This window comes from Sus scrofa, chromosome 12 (assembly GCF_000003025.6).
Source record: "Sus scrofa isolate TJ Tabasco breed Duroc chromosome 12, Sscrofa11.1, whole genome shotgun sequence".
NCBI lineage: Eukaryota > Metazoa > Chordata > Mammalia > Artiodactyla > Suidae > Sus > Sus scrofa.
In genome coordinates, this window is record NC_010454.4 from 13,522,519 (window position 1) to 13,544,246 (window position 21,728).

Sequence of the window (21,728 nt, forward strand, 5' to 3'; positions counted from 1 at the left end):
AGTAGCCACACAAAAAAAATCTATCAGAGCTAATAAAGAGTTCTGTGAGCTTGCAGATACACAGTCAATTGTATTTTAAACACTAGTAGTGAACAATCCAAAAATGAAATCAAGAAAACAATTCCATTTACCATAGCACAAAAAATAATAAAATACTTTGGAATAAATTTAATAAAAGAAGTATAAGACTTAGAAAATTATAAAATACTGTTGAAAGAAATTTTCAAAGACCTAAATAAATGGAAAAATATCCCATGTTCAGGTACCAGAAGACTTTACACTGTTAATTAAGATGGCAATACCCCCCAAATTAATCTACAAATTTAAAGCAATCCTTTTTAAAATCCTGGCTGGTTTTCTTTGCAGAAACTGACAAACTAATCCTAAATTTCAAATGTAATTCCAGGGACCCAGGATAGTGAAAGCAATCTTGAAATAAAGAATGAAGTATAAAGACTCACACTTCCAAATACAAAACTCACTACACAAAGCTTCAGTGTACACGTCAGTGTGGTACGGCATAAGATCTCAGAGATGAATGAACAGAACTGAGAGTCCGGAAATAAACCTCTAAGTCTACAGTCAGTTGATTTTTGACAAGGTTGCCAAGACCATAAAATCGAGAAAGAATAGTCTTCAACAAATAGTGCAAAGAAAACTGAATAACATGCAAAATAATAAATTTGAAACGTACCTTATAAAATGCACAAAAATTAAGTCTAAATGGATCAAAGAATGAAATATAAGATCTAAAGCTATAAAACTAGGAAAGGTATATGTAAATCTGTGACCTTGAATTAGAAAAGTTTTTTAGATATGACATCAAAAGTGCAACGAAAGAATAAAACAGATAGATTGCACCTTTTTAAAAACTTTCATGCATCAAAGGATATTATCGAGAGGGTGATTAAGACAGTCCACTGAATAGGAGAAAAAAAAATGCAAACTATAATGTGCTAAGAATCTAGTATCTAGAATATACTTAAGAACTCTTATGGCACCACAACAAAAAAGACAGTCATTTTTTGAAACAGAGGACTTGATTAGATATTTCTCCAAAGAAGATGTACAAATGGCCAATTAAAATGGCTACAATTAAAAAAAAGGACAAACTGGAACTCTTACACATTGCCGATGGTGACAAAAAATGGCTCAAGACACTGTGGGAAACATTTTGGCAGCTCTTCAACAACAGAGTTATCATATGACCCAAGAATTTTGGCTAAGTACCCACGAAAACTGAATAAACCTTCGCATAAAAACTTGTTCATGAATGTTTATAGCAGCATTATTCATAACAGCAAAAAAATGGAAATAGCCCCAAATAACCATTGATTCATCAACTGATGAATTACAAATTATACTACAGATGAACAAACTGCAGTATATCCATACAATGGAACATCATTCAGCCATAAAAAGTAATGAAGTACTGATACACGCTACAAAGTGGTTAAGCTTCAAAAACATTATCCTAAATAAGATATAAAAGACCACATATTGTATGATTCCATTTATATTAGACATCTCCATAGCAACAGACAACTGCTACGGATTGGAGGTAGGAGGGATTTGGGAGTAACTACTCCATGGTTATGGTGTTTCTCTTAGGGTGACAAAAATTTTCTGAAATTAGGCAGTGGTGACTGATACACAATATTGTGCATACACTAAAATCCACTGAATTACTTTAAAATGGCTAAAATAATGAAATTTTTGTTATATGCATAAACAAATACACAGGTAGGTAGACACATAAAAATTACTTACACAAGTATTAGTATTGTTCAGTTGTGAAACCATTGCATTACGATTTGAAACAATGTCAGGTATGTGTCAAATCTTTAAAAGTATAGTTTCAAATTTCTAGACCCTAGAAATTCTAGGGTCTAGAAATTCTAGACAATACATATATACAGGTACCAATTCATTTTATCCTTACAATTTACATTAGGAGACTAAGACAGCAATTAAGTTGTTTTAATGAAGTTATTATGCAAGATAAGCCAATCAATGAATACTGGAACAATGTGAACAAATTACCTCAAAAACCCTACAAATAAAATAGAGAGCTTTCCCTACGAAACTTGACTTTTTAATCAGCGTCTATAGCAGAAAATTTGCAAAACATGAATAAATTATTTCTAAAGCCTTTAGAAATCACCAAGAAACTGCCAAAATGAAGCTAACGTCAAAGAAATACTTTTCATATCTCAAAATTCAAAATGTTTATCCTGTTTTAAGAAGACATCTGTGATTTATAATGACCACAAGCTTTACACATTGTTATCTTTAATCACTGCAAGCCTAACAGCAATAGCTAGATACCATTTTTATAGTCTACATCAAATGGTACCACTTTTGTAATCAGTAAAATCTTTTTTTTTTCCTCTTGCCGTGCGCATGGCATGCAGAAGTTACCAGGCCAGGGATCAAGCTCACACCACAGCAGCAACGTGAGCTGCAGCAGTGACAACAGATCTTTCACCCACTGAGCCACCAGGAAATTCCCATTTTTGAAGTTTTATAACCTGGAATTAACTAAGATTTTTATATCAGTAAAGGTCCATAAAGATACCCTTTGGCAATACCAAAGTATTTTAAGGTAAAAACTCAGTTTACCTTAAAATGCTTAGTTTAGCAGAATCAATTCTATGTTAAACACTGCAAATTCTTACATTTGGGAGTCAGTGGCATTGAGTATTAACTGCTTCAACCTGTGAAAGCACCAGAATGAATGACAGGAGAAAGAGCACAGCACCTAGAACTGACAATGGCTGAGAAAGCCAATATCTATGGAAACTCTAATCAACAAATTTGTAATTAGCAAATGTAATGTAAAAGATGAGCCACTAAAATCCATTTCCCCAGATTAGATAGAACAAAGCTTCCTGAATAACTGCCCCCTCAAATCAGTCAGATGTTACATGTTCTAAAAAAGCAATAAAAACGTTCTGAGGGGCTTCATATTTTAACAATGACCATTCCACAAAGTCTGAAATACCATAATAAAAGGAGGAAAATTAAAATAAGTTCCAAGAACAGCTTCATATAAATCAATGAAATTAGAACACTCATACTATATGTAAAAATAAGCTCAAAATTAAAGACCTAAATATAAGACATGACACACACACAAAAAAAAGGAGTTCCCATCATGGCTCAGCGATTATAGTGGTTAACAAACCTGACTAAGATCCATGAGGATGCAGGTTTATTCTCTGGCTTCGTTCAGTGGGTTAAGGATCCGGCGTTGCCATGAGCTGTGATGTAGTAGCAGGTGAGGCTCGGATCTGCTGTTGTTCCAGCTGTGGTGTAGGCTGGCAGCTGTAGCTCTGATTCGACTCCTAGCCTGGGAACTTCCATATGCTGTGAGTGTGGCCCTAAAAAGCAAAAAAAAAAAAAAAAAAAAAAAAAAAAAAAATCCTAGAAAAGAACATAGGCAAAACATTTTTGGGCCTAAATCATAGCAGTGTTTTCTTAGATCACTCTCTCAAGGCACAGTAAATAAAAGCAAAAATAACAAACGGGACTTAATCAAACTTAAAAGCTTTTGCACAGCAAAGGAAGCCATCAACAAAATGAAAAGACAACCCACACAGTGGAAACAAATATTTGCAAAAGACATGATGGACAAGGGGTTAATTGCCAAAATACACAAACACCTCATACAACTCACTATCAAGAAAACAAACAACTCAATCAAAAAAGTGGCAGAAGGCCTAAACAGACATTTCTCCAAAGAAGACATACAGATGACCAGTAGGCACATGAAAAGATGTTCAATCACTAATTATTAGAGAAATGTACCAAAACTACAATGAGATCTTATTACATTATAGTAGTCAGAATGGCCATCACCTAAAAGTCTACAAATAATAAATGCTGGAGAGGGTGTGGAGAAAAGGGAACCTTCCTACACTGTTGGTGGGAATGTAAATTGCTACAACCACTATGGAAAACAGTATGGAAGTTCCTTAAAAAGCTAATAATAGAGCTACCATATGATCCAGCAATTCCACTCCAGAGCATATAACTGGAAAAGACGAAAGTTCTGATTTGAAAAGATGCATGCACTCCAATGTTCAGAGCAGTTCAATTTACAGTAGCCAAGACATGGAAGCAACCTAAGTGTCCATCAACAGATGAATGGATAAAGATATGGTATAGATGTATATATATACACACACAAACGTACACAAAATAGAATATTATTCAGCCATTAAAAAGAATGAAATAATGCCATTTGCAGCAACATGGATGAACCTAGATCATACTAAGTGAGAAAGACAAATATATCACTTTTATGCAGAATCTAAAAAATAATACAAATGAATCTATACATAACACAAAAACAGACACACAGACATAGAAAATAAACTTATGGTTACCAAAAGCGAAAGGGGAGAGGGATAAATTAGAAGTATACAATTAACAGATACAAACTACTATAAATAAAATAGATAAGCAACAAAGATTTACTGCATAACACAAGGAACTATACCCGGTATCTCATAATAACCTACGATAGAAAATAATCTGAAAAAATATATCTGTGTAACTGAATCACTGCTGCACACCTGAAATTAATATTGTAAATCAACTATGCTTTACTTAAAAAATAATTTTTAAACAAAGCTGGAAAAAAAAATAAGTACCAAGATTATCTTTACAAGACTATTAAATTCAGTAAGATCTGTCCATTGTCACCGTCAAACCAATAAAAACTGGTACTTTTCACAATCAACTAATCCTGAAAAGAAAAAGGAAAAGAAAGACATTTACCTCTTCTAAGCTAGGGAGCGAAGAAGATGATACTGTTCGAGATGACAATGGGTGAAATGGCTCTTGACCAATAGCATGTTGATGATTCTGTATTTGTACAAAAGGGTTTTGCGGTGGCCTGTGAGGCAATGGAGGTAGGCCGTAGGGAAAACCCGGCCCCATTAGGTGATTCTGTTGTAGGTTAGCAAAAGTCCATGCTCCATCAGGTGCCAGGTATTTCAAGGGAGGAGGGGCGAGGTGTTCGGATGGCAACGAGAAAGGCGAGCTGAACATCTGGGGTGGTAGGCGCTGAGGAAATGCTGGGTTGTTGGCTACTTCAACGTCTCTGCTGCTGTCATTAAAGTTAGAAAAGTGGGAACTGTGGTCTGTACTGGATGGGGGTGATGGGACTGCTGGTGGGCTCCTAGTTTGAATTTGTCTATATTGCAAAAGCCTTGATTGAGGTGGTGGCATTTCAGCTAGTTCCCGTGTTTCACTTTGATCACGATTAGACAGTTCTCTGATTAAATCTTGAAACCTACATAAGGATTATGAAGAGGAGAAAACAAAGAAAACCCCATCACATTAAGAAGATCTCAGTCAACCACACAGTGCAGTCTTCACAAACAAAAGCCTAACCCTTAACCAGAACTAGCACTAATTCGTCTCAAGAGTAAGCATTAACACTCAAAGATGCTGAACTGAAGACACTAAATTTTTCTTGCTATTAAAAACAGCTTGTCCTTGTCTTTAAGGGTCTTTGGTTACTGGCAGTTATAAAAGGTCGCCATAGTGGCAGACCTTACTCAGAAGTGACTAGGAAACACTTCCCTGCATTCACATGATATACCATAAAAACAAGTTTAAAATGAGGACTGAACACTCAAACATCTGTACTTCAAAGAAGGTAGAAGTTTGTGCTACTAGCAAAAAAAATGTTGATAGATTTATAATTTTTAACTTTTAACCACTAATTTAATTCCATCCTCATTCATTCTTTGCATTACAACTGAATATGAAAAAACGCCCACAGTGATGGTATCGAATTCTCTTTCAGAAGAGACTACGAAGCAAGGAGTCACATTAACTTACAATCCACAGCAGACCATCCATGTCTAGACTTACACAAGAGTTACTTCTAAATGGATGCGCTATATTTCAGAGTCAATCAACAGAACTGTGTAGCATGTGCCTAGAAGGCTGGCATCCAGTTTCTCTGGGACAACATTTCAATTTGGGGCTAAAAGGACCGCATCCAAGGAGGAAAGCAGTTCAGGGAGTCATCATGTTTCAGAGACTGGTTTTCGCCTGCTGACACACCTCGAGTCTGTTGTTTCCGCTTCCTCTTCGGCACTGCTGGGGAGCTTCCAGTCTGCTCTCACTGGTGGCTGATGTAACCCAATGGGAGGCTGGGGAAGATGCTGGAGGTGAGGATGAGGGTGGTGATGGTGTGGGTAAGGAATGCTGCCCTGACTGAGATAGGCATGATGCTCATTCCACTGCTGTAACCGTACTTGCTGCTGCCTTAATGTTTCCAGAGCTACACTGCCATGCATGCGATCTGCAAGAACATTTGTGAGAAGCTTAAGTTTTCAGCATTTGGGGTTTCAAGTCAATTTTTTCAAGAGTTTTTACAACCAGATTTTCTCCACAAAGAAATGGCTACAATTTGAGTATTGGAGCATGCAAAGGTTTTCTCAGTCTGCCAGTAACTAAAGTCATAGTAACGATGATAAAGATTTTTCCTTAGCTTCATTATGACGTAACCTGACACCAACTAGATGCTCAGTATTATACAGCATTTGCAACTAGATTCTGACTATTATACTGATTGATTTTTTGCTGGCATTGTTTCAAAAAATGAATCAATCCTGACCCAAATTAACATGATATTGTACATGTCATTTAAGTAAATAATCTCTGAATGTGTTACATCCAGCAAAGACAGAACTTACCTAAAGCCTCCCCTATAGGCAATCCTGGGGGGTTCTCATCAGCGAAGTTATTCAGGTGTGAAGGAAGAAGGGGGCCGGGCTGCGCGATGGCTCGCAGAGGACTGTGGCCCTCCTGCAGCATGGGAGGGGGCTGCTGCTCAGGAACCCCAGGCTCCGCAGGAGGGGACTGGGGTCGGTGAGAAACTGCATTATTAAAAAAAGCGCTGTTGGGGCTGGCCTGATAGGCAGGAGAAAGCTGAGGAGGTGGCTGCTGAGTCAGCTGGTTCAGCGGATTCTGCTGCTGGACTACCTGATTTGGCTGGGGTGGCATTTGATTTGGTTGTTCAGGCAAATTATTCTGCTGCTGATTTAACAAGGCGTGCTGCTGTGGGATTGGAAATGGTGGTCTTGGTAGCTGGGGAAGGGGATGAAAGTGACGACTGGGGATTGCATACTGTGCAGGGGGAGCAGGAAGAGGAAGATTTATGTGTCTTGGGTTGAGATTATCTTTGCGATGAAATTTGGTATTGGGATAAACAACACCAGGACGGGATTCAGGACTTCTGTTCTGTGGATTTGATTCCAGATCAATCTGAAAAAAGAAGACCTCTCTTTTAACTGTGGAAGACCCAAGTCCTGTGGCTCGCCACCCTCTCCCACAGAGGATATGATCTATTCTTATCGGTAATCCAAAGAGCACTAGGTGCCCCATCAATTACTTTCTGACAATCAGATGGAATATTTAAACTAGGAAAGAGGAAACAGAAAAGAAACAGCATTTAAATCTGAGTCATAAGAAGAGATAACTGCTATTTCATTAGCATATCCACTTTAATTTCTCTTAAAACATTTTTTAATTTCACACTTTCTTCCTTGGAAAGATAATCATTTATTTCCTTCTGATATAAATCACTAAAATGTGTTCTTTCCTTCTGACTTTTTTGTTTTTATATGCCTTTTTTTTTTCAAACATATCTACATTAATATACAAAAAAAGCGTCTCAATTTAAACTACTCTGAACACAAAAAAAGTACTTTATCACCTTTGTATACCATTTTGGTTGTCATTTTTTGCCCTTATTCCTTCAACAAACACTTACTGAAAGCCTACCAAGGATATTGTGCCTGGTGCTGGGGATTAAAAAAGCAATGAGAAGACTCAATCTGAACCCTCCAGAATGCTCAGTCTGAACCTTCAAGAGAGCAGAACAGGGATTGGCAAACTATGACACCCGGGGCCATTTTCAGCCAATCAGATTATTGTAAATAAAGTTTTATTGGAACACAGCCACATTCATTCATTCATGTATTGTCTGTGGCTGGCTGATTTCTTGCTACAATGGAAGAGCTGAGTGATTGCAACAGAAACCATATGGACCACAAGGCCTGAAAATTAACTATCTGGCCTTCTGCAGCAAAAGTTTGCTAAGCTCTGGCTTAGAGTCCAGTAGAGGATACCAACATGTAAACATAAAATTAGAGGAGCTGTAAGAGGATCTGATATGAGATTCTGGCACCTGAGAAAATTAAAGTTGACTTCAGAGAGACGGTACTTAAGCTGAATTTTGCACAAAAAGCTGGAATTTTCCAGTGAGGGAAGGACACTCTAGATAAAGGTAACAGCTTATATGTTGAGAGAGGAGAAAAGGTATGGCAGATTTGAGGAGATGAGTAGTTTTGTGTACAAAGAGCTACAACTTGACTTGTTCATGTTAATTTTCCCCTTCTTGACATCAGAGGAAACTGTAAGAGCCCAATTACACAAGACCCTGAATGATTCAATACTGAGTATAAACACTTTTTATTCCTGTAACTGTGGCAAGCTACCAAAGGTTTGTAAGCTAGGGAATGCTTCCATCCTTCCGAAGTTTGATCATAAATGATGACAATGTAAGAAATGAAATATTAGGTGGAAAGAGGCAATTTTTCTTTTCCATCTTTGTCAAAACACTCCATGAGCTGCTTTGGTATTTCCTTACCAGTTTCAGTGTCAAGAGTCATTAAGGATTATACTGGCCTCATGAAACCTCTCCAGTTAGACATGGAACTGACCACTCCCAAGAAGACAGAATAAGAAGCTTATTCCTGAACTGAAGCTGGGTTACACCTGGAAGCCAAACTATTGCAACAAATGGCTGTGATGTGTCAATCATACCCTGAGTACATTCCCGTCACTAATCACCAGCTCAAATGGACCAACATTAAATTTGGCCAATAAGGTCCTGAAGATCACTAGGTGTATACAAATCGTCGGAAAAATGAAATGAGAAGGATGACAACTCTGTCCCAGTCTTCCCAAGCAGCTGCAGTGCCTGCTCTTAAATGTCTCAGAACCTGATTAAGGCTCTTCATAAACAAACATTTTCCCCCATAAATCTTCATCTTTTTAATGACTGAAGCTACATTCAGCTAGGATATGCCTTTTTCCAAAAGACACTGTTGACAGGCATTTTCTGATCACATGAGGGAGATCATGATTAGACATCAAGGTTGTTTGTGGATAAGCTGATGTTTTAATTGCCTTCCTTACTTCTGACTTTGACATGGATAAGAAGCAAGGCCAGTGTCACAGAAATTTAGATCAAGACTGTGCTACTCTATGATACTACAAGAGTGAAGCAGGATAGAGGATTGTGGTCTGAAGGAGTCTGACTCTCATATTATCAGAACTGGATAATACTCCATCACTTTCCTCTTGATACTAGGTCTAGGAAAGCTAGGACATTTTCCCCCCGAGGCCCCAGCACAAAGCATTGGGGTGGGAAACAAAATGAAACATGTCTACCAAGTTGCCTAGTCCCCCAGCAGGAAAAGACCACAACAGATATTTTAAAACAAGGCCATGAGAGACACTTGGCTATCTTGGCTTCAGCTGCTCTGATAACACCTAGGACTTGCGGTTGGTTTTGTCCTACGCTGCCTCTGCTGATGCATCATCCCAACTCGCCACCTCTTCTCTCTCTTCTGCTTCCCAAACATACAGGCATCTACTGACTGCTGCTCCCCTTGTACTCTATCAGCAAGTTCCCCTGGCTGCCTAATTTGCACTGCAGCTCTTCTAGTGGGTCCTCCCAGTTACACAAACTGTGGGTCAGAGCTGCTTATGAGACATAAGCAACTGAATATAGGGAACATTGCTTAAAGCAAAGCTAAGGCTGGAGATATATTTGGAAGTTACTATCATAAAGCAGGTATTGAAAACTGTGGAACTGGACTAGTTTATGGTAAGAAACAGAATGTCGAGAGTGACAGAATCCTGGGAGACCCCAACTTAAGGGCTAGGGACAGACTGGGGTGGGGGGACAGGAACTTATAAAAGACACAGAAGGTCATGTTAGAGACAGTTCTGAAAAGCAGAAATGTGTGTCAAAGAAACCAAAAAAACAAGATGGTCAATGAGAAAAGCAGAAAACAGTGCCAAATACCAAAGAAAAGTCAAGTAAGGCTACAAGTAAAGTGTGTTCATAAGATTTGGTCACTTTGAGCTCAATAGTTTCAGTGAAATGTCAAGGGACTTTGTTGGTTAAGGGACAAATAAGAGATGGGGGAAAAATGAGAAATTAGTAGTAGCTTTATAAAGGAGATAAAGGCCACAAAAAGAGTATTTTCAAAAACAGTCTACCAGAGTTCCCTTATGACAGTGTGGCGTAAGGATCCAGCACAGTCACTGCAGTGGCTCAGGTCACTGCTTAGGTGCAGTTTGATACCTGGCCTGGAAACGTCCCCATCCTGCAGGCACGCCCCCCCCCCCAAATTAAAACAAACAGATAAACAGTCTATCAATCAACTTACAGGCTGAGGAGGAAGAAACAGTAGCTGGAAAGAATCTAAAGACAAATGAGGAGAAGGGACAAAGTCTGAGAGGCAACCAGAAGAGGAGAGAGATTAGCTTTAATGGCAAGTCTTCCTCTAAATCTGGTGGTAAGTAAGGCAGTTCAAAGAGACAGAAAGGAGTTCCTGTGGTGGCTCTTTGGTTAGTGAATCTGACTAGGAACCATGAGGGTGTGGGTTCGATCCCTGCCCTTGCTCAGTGGGTTAAGGATGCGGTGTTGCTGTGAGCTGTGGTGTAGGTTGCAGACACGGCTCGGATCCCACGTTGCTGTGGCTCTGGCATAGGCCAGTGGCTGCAGCTCCAATTCGACCCCTAGCCTGGGAACCTCCATATGCCACAGGAAGGGGCCCAAGAAATGGCAAAAAGACAAAAAGAATTTAAGAAAAAGAAAAGACACAGAAAAAGTGTGAAGTCTAAAGTTTTGAGTTAATAGGGTGAAATTGTGATGATGTAACTCTAAGGCAAGAGTAAGAGTAATAGAAAGTGGAAGTTACCTTTCTGAGCAGGTATCAGAAGTGCTGCTAAGAATACTGGGCAATATACAATTAAAAAGAAATGAGGAGGAGGCCCACGGATCTCCTGAGATTAGAAAACATCAATTTCCAGTGGCACTAATTCAATGAATCCTTTGATTTCCCCAACCTGATTCACAAGCACAGAAGCAGAGAAAGTAGATCAACAAATGGATTAAGAGGTCAGGATTTACACAGAGGTGTGATGAGAGAACAAGGCGAGGGACCCGAAGACATCAAGTTTTCCTTCTTCACCGTAACAATTCTTCCCCCTGAGATAATTTTCAATGACACGTCTACAGCTGTATCTTCATTTACTACTGTACCATAGGAAGTCTCTAAATTTGAGTCTATCACTGAATAACATAGTTTGAGAAAAGTACTCTGGTAATAAAATAAAGGAGCCAAAGAAAAAGTAGAGGGCGAGAGTGCAACGTGATCCTCCAGATCCTCGTGAACCACAAACGTAAAAGACACACATAAAACAGAGACAGTTTTCTTTAAAACATCAAGAAAACTAAATCCAGTAGAACAATGCATTCATTAAATGTAAGCAGCGTACCTGTTTTGATTCTGTAGGCTTTTTCTCTGGTGTTCGAATCTTATTAATTTCAGGTCCAGGATTATTTGTATCACTTTTACCTAAGAAAATATTTTAAAGTTCTTATAAATTGTTGTCAGTAGATGTTACAATTCTAATGACTATCCCATATTACACAAAAAAAGCAGAATATTTTAAACACTCTTCACTCATTATTGATTTATTAATACTGCTAGGATTTTGTTCTTAAATTTTCAGCATTACAGTTTCTCTGCAAGAAAGAAAATTTATAAATGAAGCAAATCTCTCTGATGGCAAAAATGTAATACGGGAATAACCTTAAAACATCAAATAATTCCAAAGATAACTAACTACCCACTCTCCAGGAATTTATAACCTCATTTTCTTAAACTGATCATAGAAAATCTCTTGACATTTTGCCTATTTATAAAAGCTTGATACTTTGGCCATTTACAAATTCAATTAAGTAAAAATCCAAATAATGCGTAAATACAATTTGGTAAAGGAATCTAAATAAAGATATTCTGAAAAGAATGCAGTTATACTTTTAAAAGCAATAAATATCAAGCTAAATTTAAGTGGATAATAAACAGTAAAGGTAGCAATATTAAGGTTAAAAATCATAACATATATATGTATGACTGTGTCACTTGGATATGCTGCAGAAATTGGAACAACATTGTAAATCAACTATAACTTTTAAAACCTAAAAAACACACAACATAAATGATGCTAATTCGCACATGTGAAAGGCTTTTTTAATCTACAAGAACTAACTGCTGGGTATTTTTAATTCCTTGAAAGAATCCCTGATTTAGGTCCTTCCTTGAAAGTATTCTTTTAAGAATGCCACTGGAACTCTACATAGTGAATTTTCATGCCAAAATAGCCCTACTACTAAGCTTAAAGAAATGAAAACTACAATATTTGACATGAATGGGTGGGTGGAATTTTGTTTCGCAGAACAAAAACTTAGTGAACTTGAAGGTATAGCAATAGAAACTATGCAAGCTAAAACTCAAAAAGGAAAAAGAATTTCTAAAAAAATGAAGAGTGGCCACGAACTGTAGGGAAACTTTAAGAAGCCTATATGTGAGTAGTTGGAATTTCTGAAGAAGAGAAAAAAGAGGTGAGACAGAACTAATTTCTGAAGGAATAAAGGTCAAAACTTTCCAAATTTGATAAAACTGTAAACACATAGATCCAAGAAGCTCAACAAATCCCAAACACAAGAAGCATAAATTATGCCAAGGAATATTATTTTATAATAATCAAATTACTAAAACCAGTATAAACAGAAATTCTTAAAAGTAGTCAGAGAAAAAAAGACATGCTATGTGCAGAAAAACAAAGATAAGGTATGTCATGCGATTTCTCACTAGAAACAACGCAAGCAAGAAAACAGCAGAGTAACACCTAAAATACTGAAAGATCAAAACTATCAGCCAATAATTCTCTATCCTGAAAAATACCTTCCAAAAATGATGGTGAAATGAAATCATTTTTAGACATATAAATGCTGGAAGAATTCATCACCAGCAGACCTGCTCTACAAGGAATGTTAAAAGAAGTTCTTCAGGCAGAAGGAAAATCATCCAAATGTAAACATAAATATACAGAAAGAAAGAAAGACTACCAGAAGTGCTAACTACATGGATAGATACAAAGGATTATTTTTCTTATTATTTAAAACTCTTTAGGAGTTCCCGTTGTGGTGCAGTGGTTAACGAATCCAACTAGGAACCATGAGGTTGCGGGTTTGATCCCTGGCCTCGCTCAGCGGGTTAAGGATCCAGCGTTGCCGTGAGCTGTGGTGTAGGTTGCAGACGCGGCTCGGATCCAGCGTTGTTGTGGCTACAGCTTGCTACAGTTGCTGGCTACAGTTGCTGTGGCTACAGCTCTGATTTGACCCCTAGCCTGGGAACCTCCATATGCCGCAGGAGCGGCCCAAGAAATGGCAAAAAGACAAAAAAACAACAACAACAACAAAAAACAACTCTTTAGAAAGACACTTGGCTGTCTAAACAAAAATAAATGCTGTTGGGGCTTAAAAGTAAAATTCATGATAACAATACATAAAGGCCAGAAGAGGAAAAATTTAAATACTGTAAAGTTCTTTTACTGTACATGAGGTGATAAGACAAACTGGAAAGTAAACCATGGTAGGTTAAAGACATCTACTATAAACCTTAAAGCAAACACTAAAACAATAAACAAGGTTATAGCTAATAAGCCAACAAAGTAAATAAAATGGAATAAAAAATATAATACAAAGGAATGCAAAATAAAAGGAAAAGGGGAACAAAAACATATTGGACCAATTTAAAACAGACAAGAAGCTGATAAAGTAACTATATCAATAATCATATCAAGTATCAGTGGTTTAAACACCCCAGTTAAAAGGCAGAGATTGTCACTCTGGATTTCTTTTTAAAAAATCAAAAAGGGACCATATGCTAGCTAAAAGAAATGCACTTTGATCAATGGGTTTTTTTTTTTTTCGTATTTTTTAAATTAAAGTATAGCTGATTTACAATGTTGTGCCAATCTCTGCCCTACAGCAAAGCGACCCAGTCATTCTTTTTCTCTCATCATCCACCATCATGTTCTGTCCCAAGAGACTGGACACAGTTCCCTGTGCTATACAGTAGGACCTCACTGCCCATCCATTCTAAATGTAATAGGTTGCATCTACTAACCCCAAACTCTCAATCCATCCCACTTCCTCCCCCTCTCCACGGGCAATGAGTCTGTTCTCCATGTCTGCGGGTCTCTTTCTGTTCTGTACACAGGTTCATTTGTAGAAATGCACTTTGAATATAAAGACATAAACAGATTAAAAGTAAATGCTGGAGTTCCTGTCATGGCTCAGCAACTAATGAACCTTGACTAACATCCATGAGAACGTGGGTTCAATCCCTGGCCTTGCTCAGTGGGTTAAGAATCCAGCATTGTCATGAGCTGTGGTATAGGTCGCAGATGTGGCTCAGATCCAGCGTTGCTCTGGTTGCTCTGACTGTGGCGTAGGCCAGTGGCTACAACTCTGATTCAACCCCTAGCCTGGTAACCTCCACATGCCGCAGGTACAGCCCTAAAAAGATCAAAAAAAAAAAAAAAAAAGTGAATGTTAAAAAAAAAAAAAATTCCGTGCTATCACTAGCCAAAAGAAAGCTAAAATGGCTACATTGATATTAAGCAAAATAAATCTCAAAGAATATTAACCAGAGGTAGTCATTCCATAATGATTAATTAATCAAGAGCATATAATCTTAAATGTTTATGCACCTAATATAAGAACTTCAAAAATCATTAAACAAAACTTAAAGGAAAAATAGATACGTTCCAATTATATTTAGAGATTTCAATATTCCTCTTTCAATTTTCTTTCTTTCTTTGCACACGGCATAGAGAAGTTCCTGGGCCAGGGATTGGACCCGTGCCACAGCTGCAGTCCAAGCCACAGCAGTGACAATGCCAGAACCTTAACCCACTGTGCCACCAGGGAACTCAATATTCACTTTTTAAAAAGTAGACAGAAAATCAGCAAAGATAGAGTAGACTTGAACAATTCTAACAACTAACTTGACCTAGAGCACTAGAGCACTACATTCTTCTCAAGTGCATATGGAACATTTACAAAGAGAGGCCACATCTTGGACCATAAAACAAATCTCAATAAATTCAAAAGGATTCAAGACATGTTCCCTTACCACAGTGGAATTTAAACAGAAATCAGTAACATAAAAATTCTTAGAAAATCCCCAATAACTGGAAACTAAAAGTCCTCTTACTAAAATAATCTATGGATCTAATTTCAAGAGAAAATAGAAAGTGTACGGAACTGAATGAAATGAAAACACAACATGGAGATTTTGTGGGATGCACTATTAAGGAAGAAAGTTATAACACTAAAATATCTATAATAATATAAGCCTCCACCTTGAAATATGTGCAAGAGGTGTATTTTTGAAAACTTTTTTTTAAAGGCTGAAAGTAAAACCTGACAGAGAAACCCTGCTCATGTATCAAAAGACTCAATACTGCTAAGACGTCAAGTCTCCCCCAAATTGCCCTACAGAGTTAATAAAATTCCAATCAAAATCCCAGCAGGCTTTTCTGTAGAAACTGACAAGCTGATTCTAAAATGTATGTGAAAATACAAACAACCTGGAATAGACAATTTTGGGGAAAGAAAAAAAAAAACACAGTTGGAGGACTCATACTACTTGATTTCAAGGCTTTTGTAAAGCTCTAGTCATCAAGACAGCATATTTGGCATAAACAAAATAGGCATCAACAGAACAGAATAGAGGCTTCACATATGAGGTAAACTGATCTGCAGCAAAGGCACCAAGTTAGTTTAATGGAGGAAGGAGTGTTTTCAACAAATGGTGTTAGAACAACTGATATATATACATATACATATGCAGAAACAAAACAAAACAAAACAACAAAAAAAAACCCATCAATTCTTACCTGACACCATATAAAAAAATTAACTCAAAGTGGTCCTGATGCAAGAGCTAAAACTATGAAACTTTTAGAAAAAAACATAGAAGATCTTTGTGATCTTGAATTAGGCAGCAAAAGAATTCTAGACATAATACCAAAAACATGACCCATAGAAGAAAAGAATAGATAAACTGGACTTCATCAAAAATGGGAACTTCTACTATTCTCTGAAACATACTGTTATGAAAATGAAAAGGCAAGCCATACCCTGGGAAAAAACATTCTCAAAACATACATCTAATTAAACATTTATATCCAATATGTATAAAGAATTATTGTAACTTAGTAAGACAGACAAATCAATAAAAAGGGAGACAAAAGGTATAAACAGACACTTCATCAAAGATATATAGAGGGCAAATGAGTCCAACCAAAAGATATCCAAAGTCATTAGTCATTAGGAACATGAAAATTAATACTGCTGTCAGATACTATCAGATATCCACAAGCAAAGGTAAAATTAAAAAGACTAACAATACCAAGTGCTAATGAGAATGTGAAGCAACCGGAAATCTCTCACATTACCAGGAGAAATGAAAAATAGTTTGGTCACTTTGGAGCACAGTACAGCAGTTTCTTATAAAGTCAACAAATACGCTCAGAAATCTCACTCCTAGGTATTTAACAAAGAAATGAAAATATGTTCAACACATATGTTCATAGCAGCTTTACTCATAAAGCCAAAAATTAGAAATAATTAAAGTATCCATCAGTTGATGGTAGATAAAAACATTGTGGTTCACCCATATATGGGAATACTAATCAACAGTGAAAAGGAATAAACTACTGACACAGACAACGTGAGTAAACCTCAAAAGTATTAAGCTAAGTGTATAAAGCCAGGTACTATGATTCCATTTATACGACAAACTAAAGACAAAAGTATAGGGGCAAAAGTCAGATTAGTAGCTGCCTGGGCTTGGAGGTTGGAGGAGGAGGCTGACTGCAAAGGGAACTTTTTGAGGTAATATAAATACCTAATATCTTGATAATGGTGGTGAGTAACAACTCCGTCTATTTGTCAAAACACATCAAACTCTACATCCTAAGGGTGAATTTTACTACATAAAAACTATACCTCGATCAACCTGACTTTAAAAAATATAGTTTCCACTGTGGTGCAGTGGGTTAAGAATCTTACTGCAGCAGCTTGGGTCGCTAATGAGGCGTGGGTTCAATCCCTGGCTGGCACAGTGAGTTAAATGATCTGGCATTGCTACAGCTATGTCTAGGATTCAATCCTTGGCCTGGGAACGTCCACATGTCACAAGTGCAGCTATTAGGGGGAAAATATATATATACACATACATATATACAAATACAGAGAGAGAAAGAGAGAGAGGAGTTCCCAAAGTGGTACAGTAAATTAAGAAGCCACTGCAGCAGCTCGAGTTGCTGCAGAGGCACAGGTTCAATCCCCAGCCTGGTGCAGTGAGTTAAGGATCCAGTGTGGCTGCAGCTGTGATGTAGGTCACAACTGCAGCTTGGATTCAGTTCTTGACCTGGGAACTTCCATATGCTGCAGATGTGGCCACAACAAAAGAGAGAGGGTAATTTTTCCTTATTCATAATTCTATTAGAAGAGTTCCCTGGTGGCCTAGCATTTAACGATCTGGCGTCATCATCTGTGATCTGCTGTGGCTCAGATCACTGCTCTGGCATGGGTTCAATCCCTAGCCTGGGAAGTTCCGCATGCCAAAAAAAAAAAAAATTCTAGTAGACAAGAGACTGCAATTTGCATAAGAAATAACTATTTTAAATCAATTATTGCCATGGTAGCATTAATATTCAGTATGCCATAAAATATTTTGGATCAAAAAAAGTTTAGTGGGAAAGGGTTTTCTGTCTCAATTTAAATGGCTAGCATTTAAAAAATTAAAATATTAACATTTTTTCAGGAAATCGGTATCAATCATAAGTGGTAGGTCGCATGCAAATTTTGTATCTGTGGATATATATCTATATCTTCTGGAGAAAAGATCCATAGTTTTCACATCAGATTCCTCCTCAAAAAACTAAACACAGAGTTGCCATATGATCTAGCAATCCCATTCCTGGGCACATAGCCAGACAAAACTCTAATTTGAAAAGATACGTGAACTCCACATTCACAGCAGCACTATTCACAATAGCCAAGACATGGAAACAATCTGAATGTCCATCAACAGATGAATAGATAAAACATGTGGTGTGTGTATATATATTTTTCCCCCAATAGCTGCACTTGCGACATATGGAATATTAAAAAAGAATGAAATGATGCCATTTGTAGCAAGATAGATGGACCCAGAGATTACCATAGTTAAGCAAAGCAAGTCAGAAAGAGATAGACAAAAACCATATATCACTTATATGTGGAATATAAAATATGAAACAAATCGACATATGTATAAAACAGAAACACACTCACAGATTTAGAGAACAGACCTGTGGTTGCCAAAGGGGAGGAGGAGTAGGGGAGGAAAAGATTAGGAGTCTGGGGTTAGCAAGTGCAAACTATTATATATCGGATAGATAAACAATAAGGTCCTACTGTATAGCACAGGAAACGATACTCAATATCCCATGATAAAGCATAATGGAAAAGAAGATGAGAAAGAATGTACATATATAACTGAGTCGCTCTGTGGTAGAGCAGAAATTAACACAACGTTATAAATCAACTATATTTCAATAACTTTTTAAAGAAACCAATCATACTGTTAAAGGAACTTGATATGCTGATACATATCATCAATTTAGGAACATGAGAACAGCAGAGCAGCTCACCATTTCGACTTTGCTCATGTTGATCCTTCTCCTGATGCTGGTTTTGTGGCTGCCCTATGCTGACAGGCGGATGATGCCCAAGGCCGTAAGGTATGGGAGAGCCCCGTCCATGTGTCTGTAAGAGGTTCATGTTGTAGGCCATCGCTGCCTGGTGTGTAATGATTCGAGGATCAACTGCAAACCTACCCTGGTATCCTGTCCATGGTACCTGGGTTATTATTACAAATAAAATAATTGCATTAAGTTCATTTTGGAAGGCAAATTGCTATAGTGCTATTAATTAGGAAAGAAGAAATACACACAGAGATGTTAACCTTGTCAAAATGAACAACTACAAAGTCAATGCTACTAGAAGCGACTGATAGAATCACGGCTATGTGCTAACCGAAAGAAAAAAAAAAGGCTGCTTGAGTCTTTACTGTGTAAGGGAAAATTGACCATTTTTCAGGTTAGGAAGAAGTCAAGGACCTAAAATTGATAATCATTCCTTGTGGCATCAAATCGTTTTTTAGAGTCTTGAATCATTTTCCTCAATATGAATGCAAATTATGTCACAGATTACCATGAAAAGTGTAACTACATAGCTGAATAAAGAGAACAGGGAAAGTTTTTTTTTCAAAAATTCTAAGAAGTCTTATCTCAAAAAATAGGTATTCTAGGGTTCCCACTATGGCACAGTGGGTTAAGGATCTGGTGCTGTCTCTGCAGCAGCTGGGGTCACTGCTGAGGCATGGGTTTGATCCCTGGCCTGATAAAGTGGGTTATGGATCCAGCATTGCTGCAGCTGTGGTGCAGATCACAGCTGGGGCTCAGATTCAATCCCTGATCCAGGAACTTGCACAGGCCTCAAGCACTGCACGCCCCCCTCCAAAAAAAAATAGGTCTTCCAATTTTATATGATCATTTAATGTTCATTTACTGCAGGCAAAATTCAAACAGGCCATTAATTTAATTAATGCTTTTGATTAATTCAACTCTTCCCTTAAACCACAGAAAGAGAAAATTGCTTTAGGTGTATCTAAATACATAATCTCTGCATGTTAACATAAAAGGAATAAACACAATGACATCTGATTTACTGCCTCTATTATTTTATTATAACTGTTAAGTGTAGACTCTTAGAAATCTTATATAAGAAAAGGCTCTTTGGCCTAGTAAAATGAAATATAAATCCTAAGGGACTTACTATTAAAAGAAGATGATGTATAATGTTGCCAGGCTGTCTGGGAAGAAATAACTCAGCTAAAATGGAAAGTCTATGGGGAGTGGGCATGAATTACATATTTCCTACTGACGGTCATTCTCACTGGCTGCCATGATTGTGAACTATCATGAACAGTATGGTTCGCAGCTGAGACACTTTTGCACTTTGGAATTGTGGACAAGGGCGTCAAAAATCCTTGGTAATGATCACCTCTACCTGATGTTATAATACTTGTCTGAAAGGAAAGAAATATTGTCTAGGCTAAAATTCCTGAATTTGGAAATATTACTGCATCAGCAAATTTTTTAAATTACCAAAATATTCAACTCTTCAAGGAAGTAAAAATTAACTTTATGCAAGAAGGAAGTCCTCTAAAAATCTACAGACTTAGAAAGGATTTAATAATGTTTTTCAGTACCAGCAGTATTTCATAAGGCATGGGATTTCTCAGATAAATTTAGATCCAAAGGAGCTGGACTAATTCAAGCCTCTCTGCCTCCTCCGAAGAACTGTATTTCTTAGGAAGAGTTAGTGATTTATATAAGAAAGAAAAAGCAGAAGATGAAATAAAAATACCACTTTACAAAATAAGAGTCCAGCTGACTGGCTCTGTTAAATTTTAGCCCAGTTTTCCCCAGTAAAAATATTTTAAAACAATAAAACACTTCTCAATCAAAACATCCAATTTACAGATTCCTTCATAGCCACTGACAATCTAGTAACTAATTGTAAGCAACAATTCACATTTCTGTAGTCATTTCAAATTTGAGGGTTAAAGATAAGAGCACTTTGAAGGAAGCTTAGAGGCATTGAAAAGTTAAAAAGAGAGAGTGAGAGATTGGTAGAATACCATTTGGGACAGTCACTATTTTGGTGAAGGCTATTTTAACTTATTCAAGAGAGAGTATCTCAAATGTCTACTTACAGGTAAAGGCACCGACATAACTACATTCCCTCCATAGACAGCAGGTACGTAAAGAATACTTGTCCCAGTGTGAGGATCTATTCTTTGAACAGGGCTTGGAGATTTCCCCAAATTTGGGTGAGGTCCAAGGGGGGGTGGAGGAGTATATGCTCTAATAGGATTGCCAATAAGTACAGAAGGATTGGGCTGAACTGAAAGAATAAATAGAGAAAGGTACACTTAATCGCTGTACATAATTACCTAGACAAAAATAATTAATATTATCCAACAGCAAAATATATTTCCCAGATTTGCCGCAAAGTATCTTATAATCAAAGAATTACCAGTGTGGAAGAGTAAAGCATATTAAAAACGTAACCATGGAGCTCCGTAGTGGCTCAGTGGTTAGCGAACCCGACTAGCATCCAAGAGGACATGGGTCTGACCCCTGGCCTCACTCAGTGGGTTAAGGATCCATCGCTGCTGTGAGCTGTGGTGTAGGTCGCAGATGCGGCTTGGATCTCTAATTGCTGTGGCATAGGCCAGCGGCTACAGCTCCCATTGGACCTGGGAACTTCCATATGTCCCAGGTGCAGTCTTAAAAAGACAAAAAGACCAAAAAAAAAAAAAAAAAAAGTAACTATTTCACCACATTCCCTAAAATTTGCTTGATATATACAAAGTATTCCTTTTATAAATTAGCAAAGTTTTAAATGTCTTCCAAGGAGCTGGTGA

General features: G+C 37.5%; 1 protein-coding gene across 9 annotated transcripts in view; it reads right to left on the reverse strand.

Annotated features, from left to right (window-relative positions):
* The window catches only part of HELZ (helicase with zinc finger), a 166,429-nt gene that overhangs the window by 33,968 nt on the left and 110,733 nt on the right, over positions 1–21,728 (reverse strand). For all 9 annotated transcript variants that reach the window (XM_021066748.1, XM_021066745.1, XM_021066750.1 and 6 more), the window contains 6 exons: positions 21,015–21,205; positions 18,886–19,093; positions 11,605–11,684; positions 6,720–7,290; positions 6,085–6,325; positions 4,786–5,302 (listed from right to left, as the gene is read on the reverse strand). In XM_021066748.1, the coding sequence (XP_020922407.1) occupies positions 4,786–5,302; positions 6,085–6,325; positions 6,720–7,290; positions 11,605–11,684; positions 18,886–19,093; positions 21,015–21,205 (1,808 nt within the window). The remainder of the gene's footprint in view (positions 1–4,785; positions 5,303–6,084; positions 6,326–6,719; positions 7,291–11,604; positions 11,685–18,885; positions 19,094–21,014; positions 21,206–21,728) is intronic.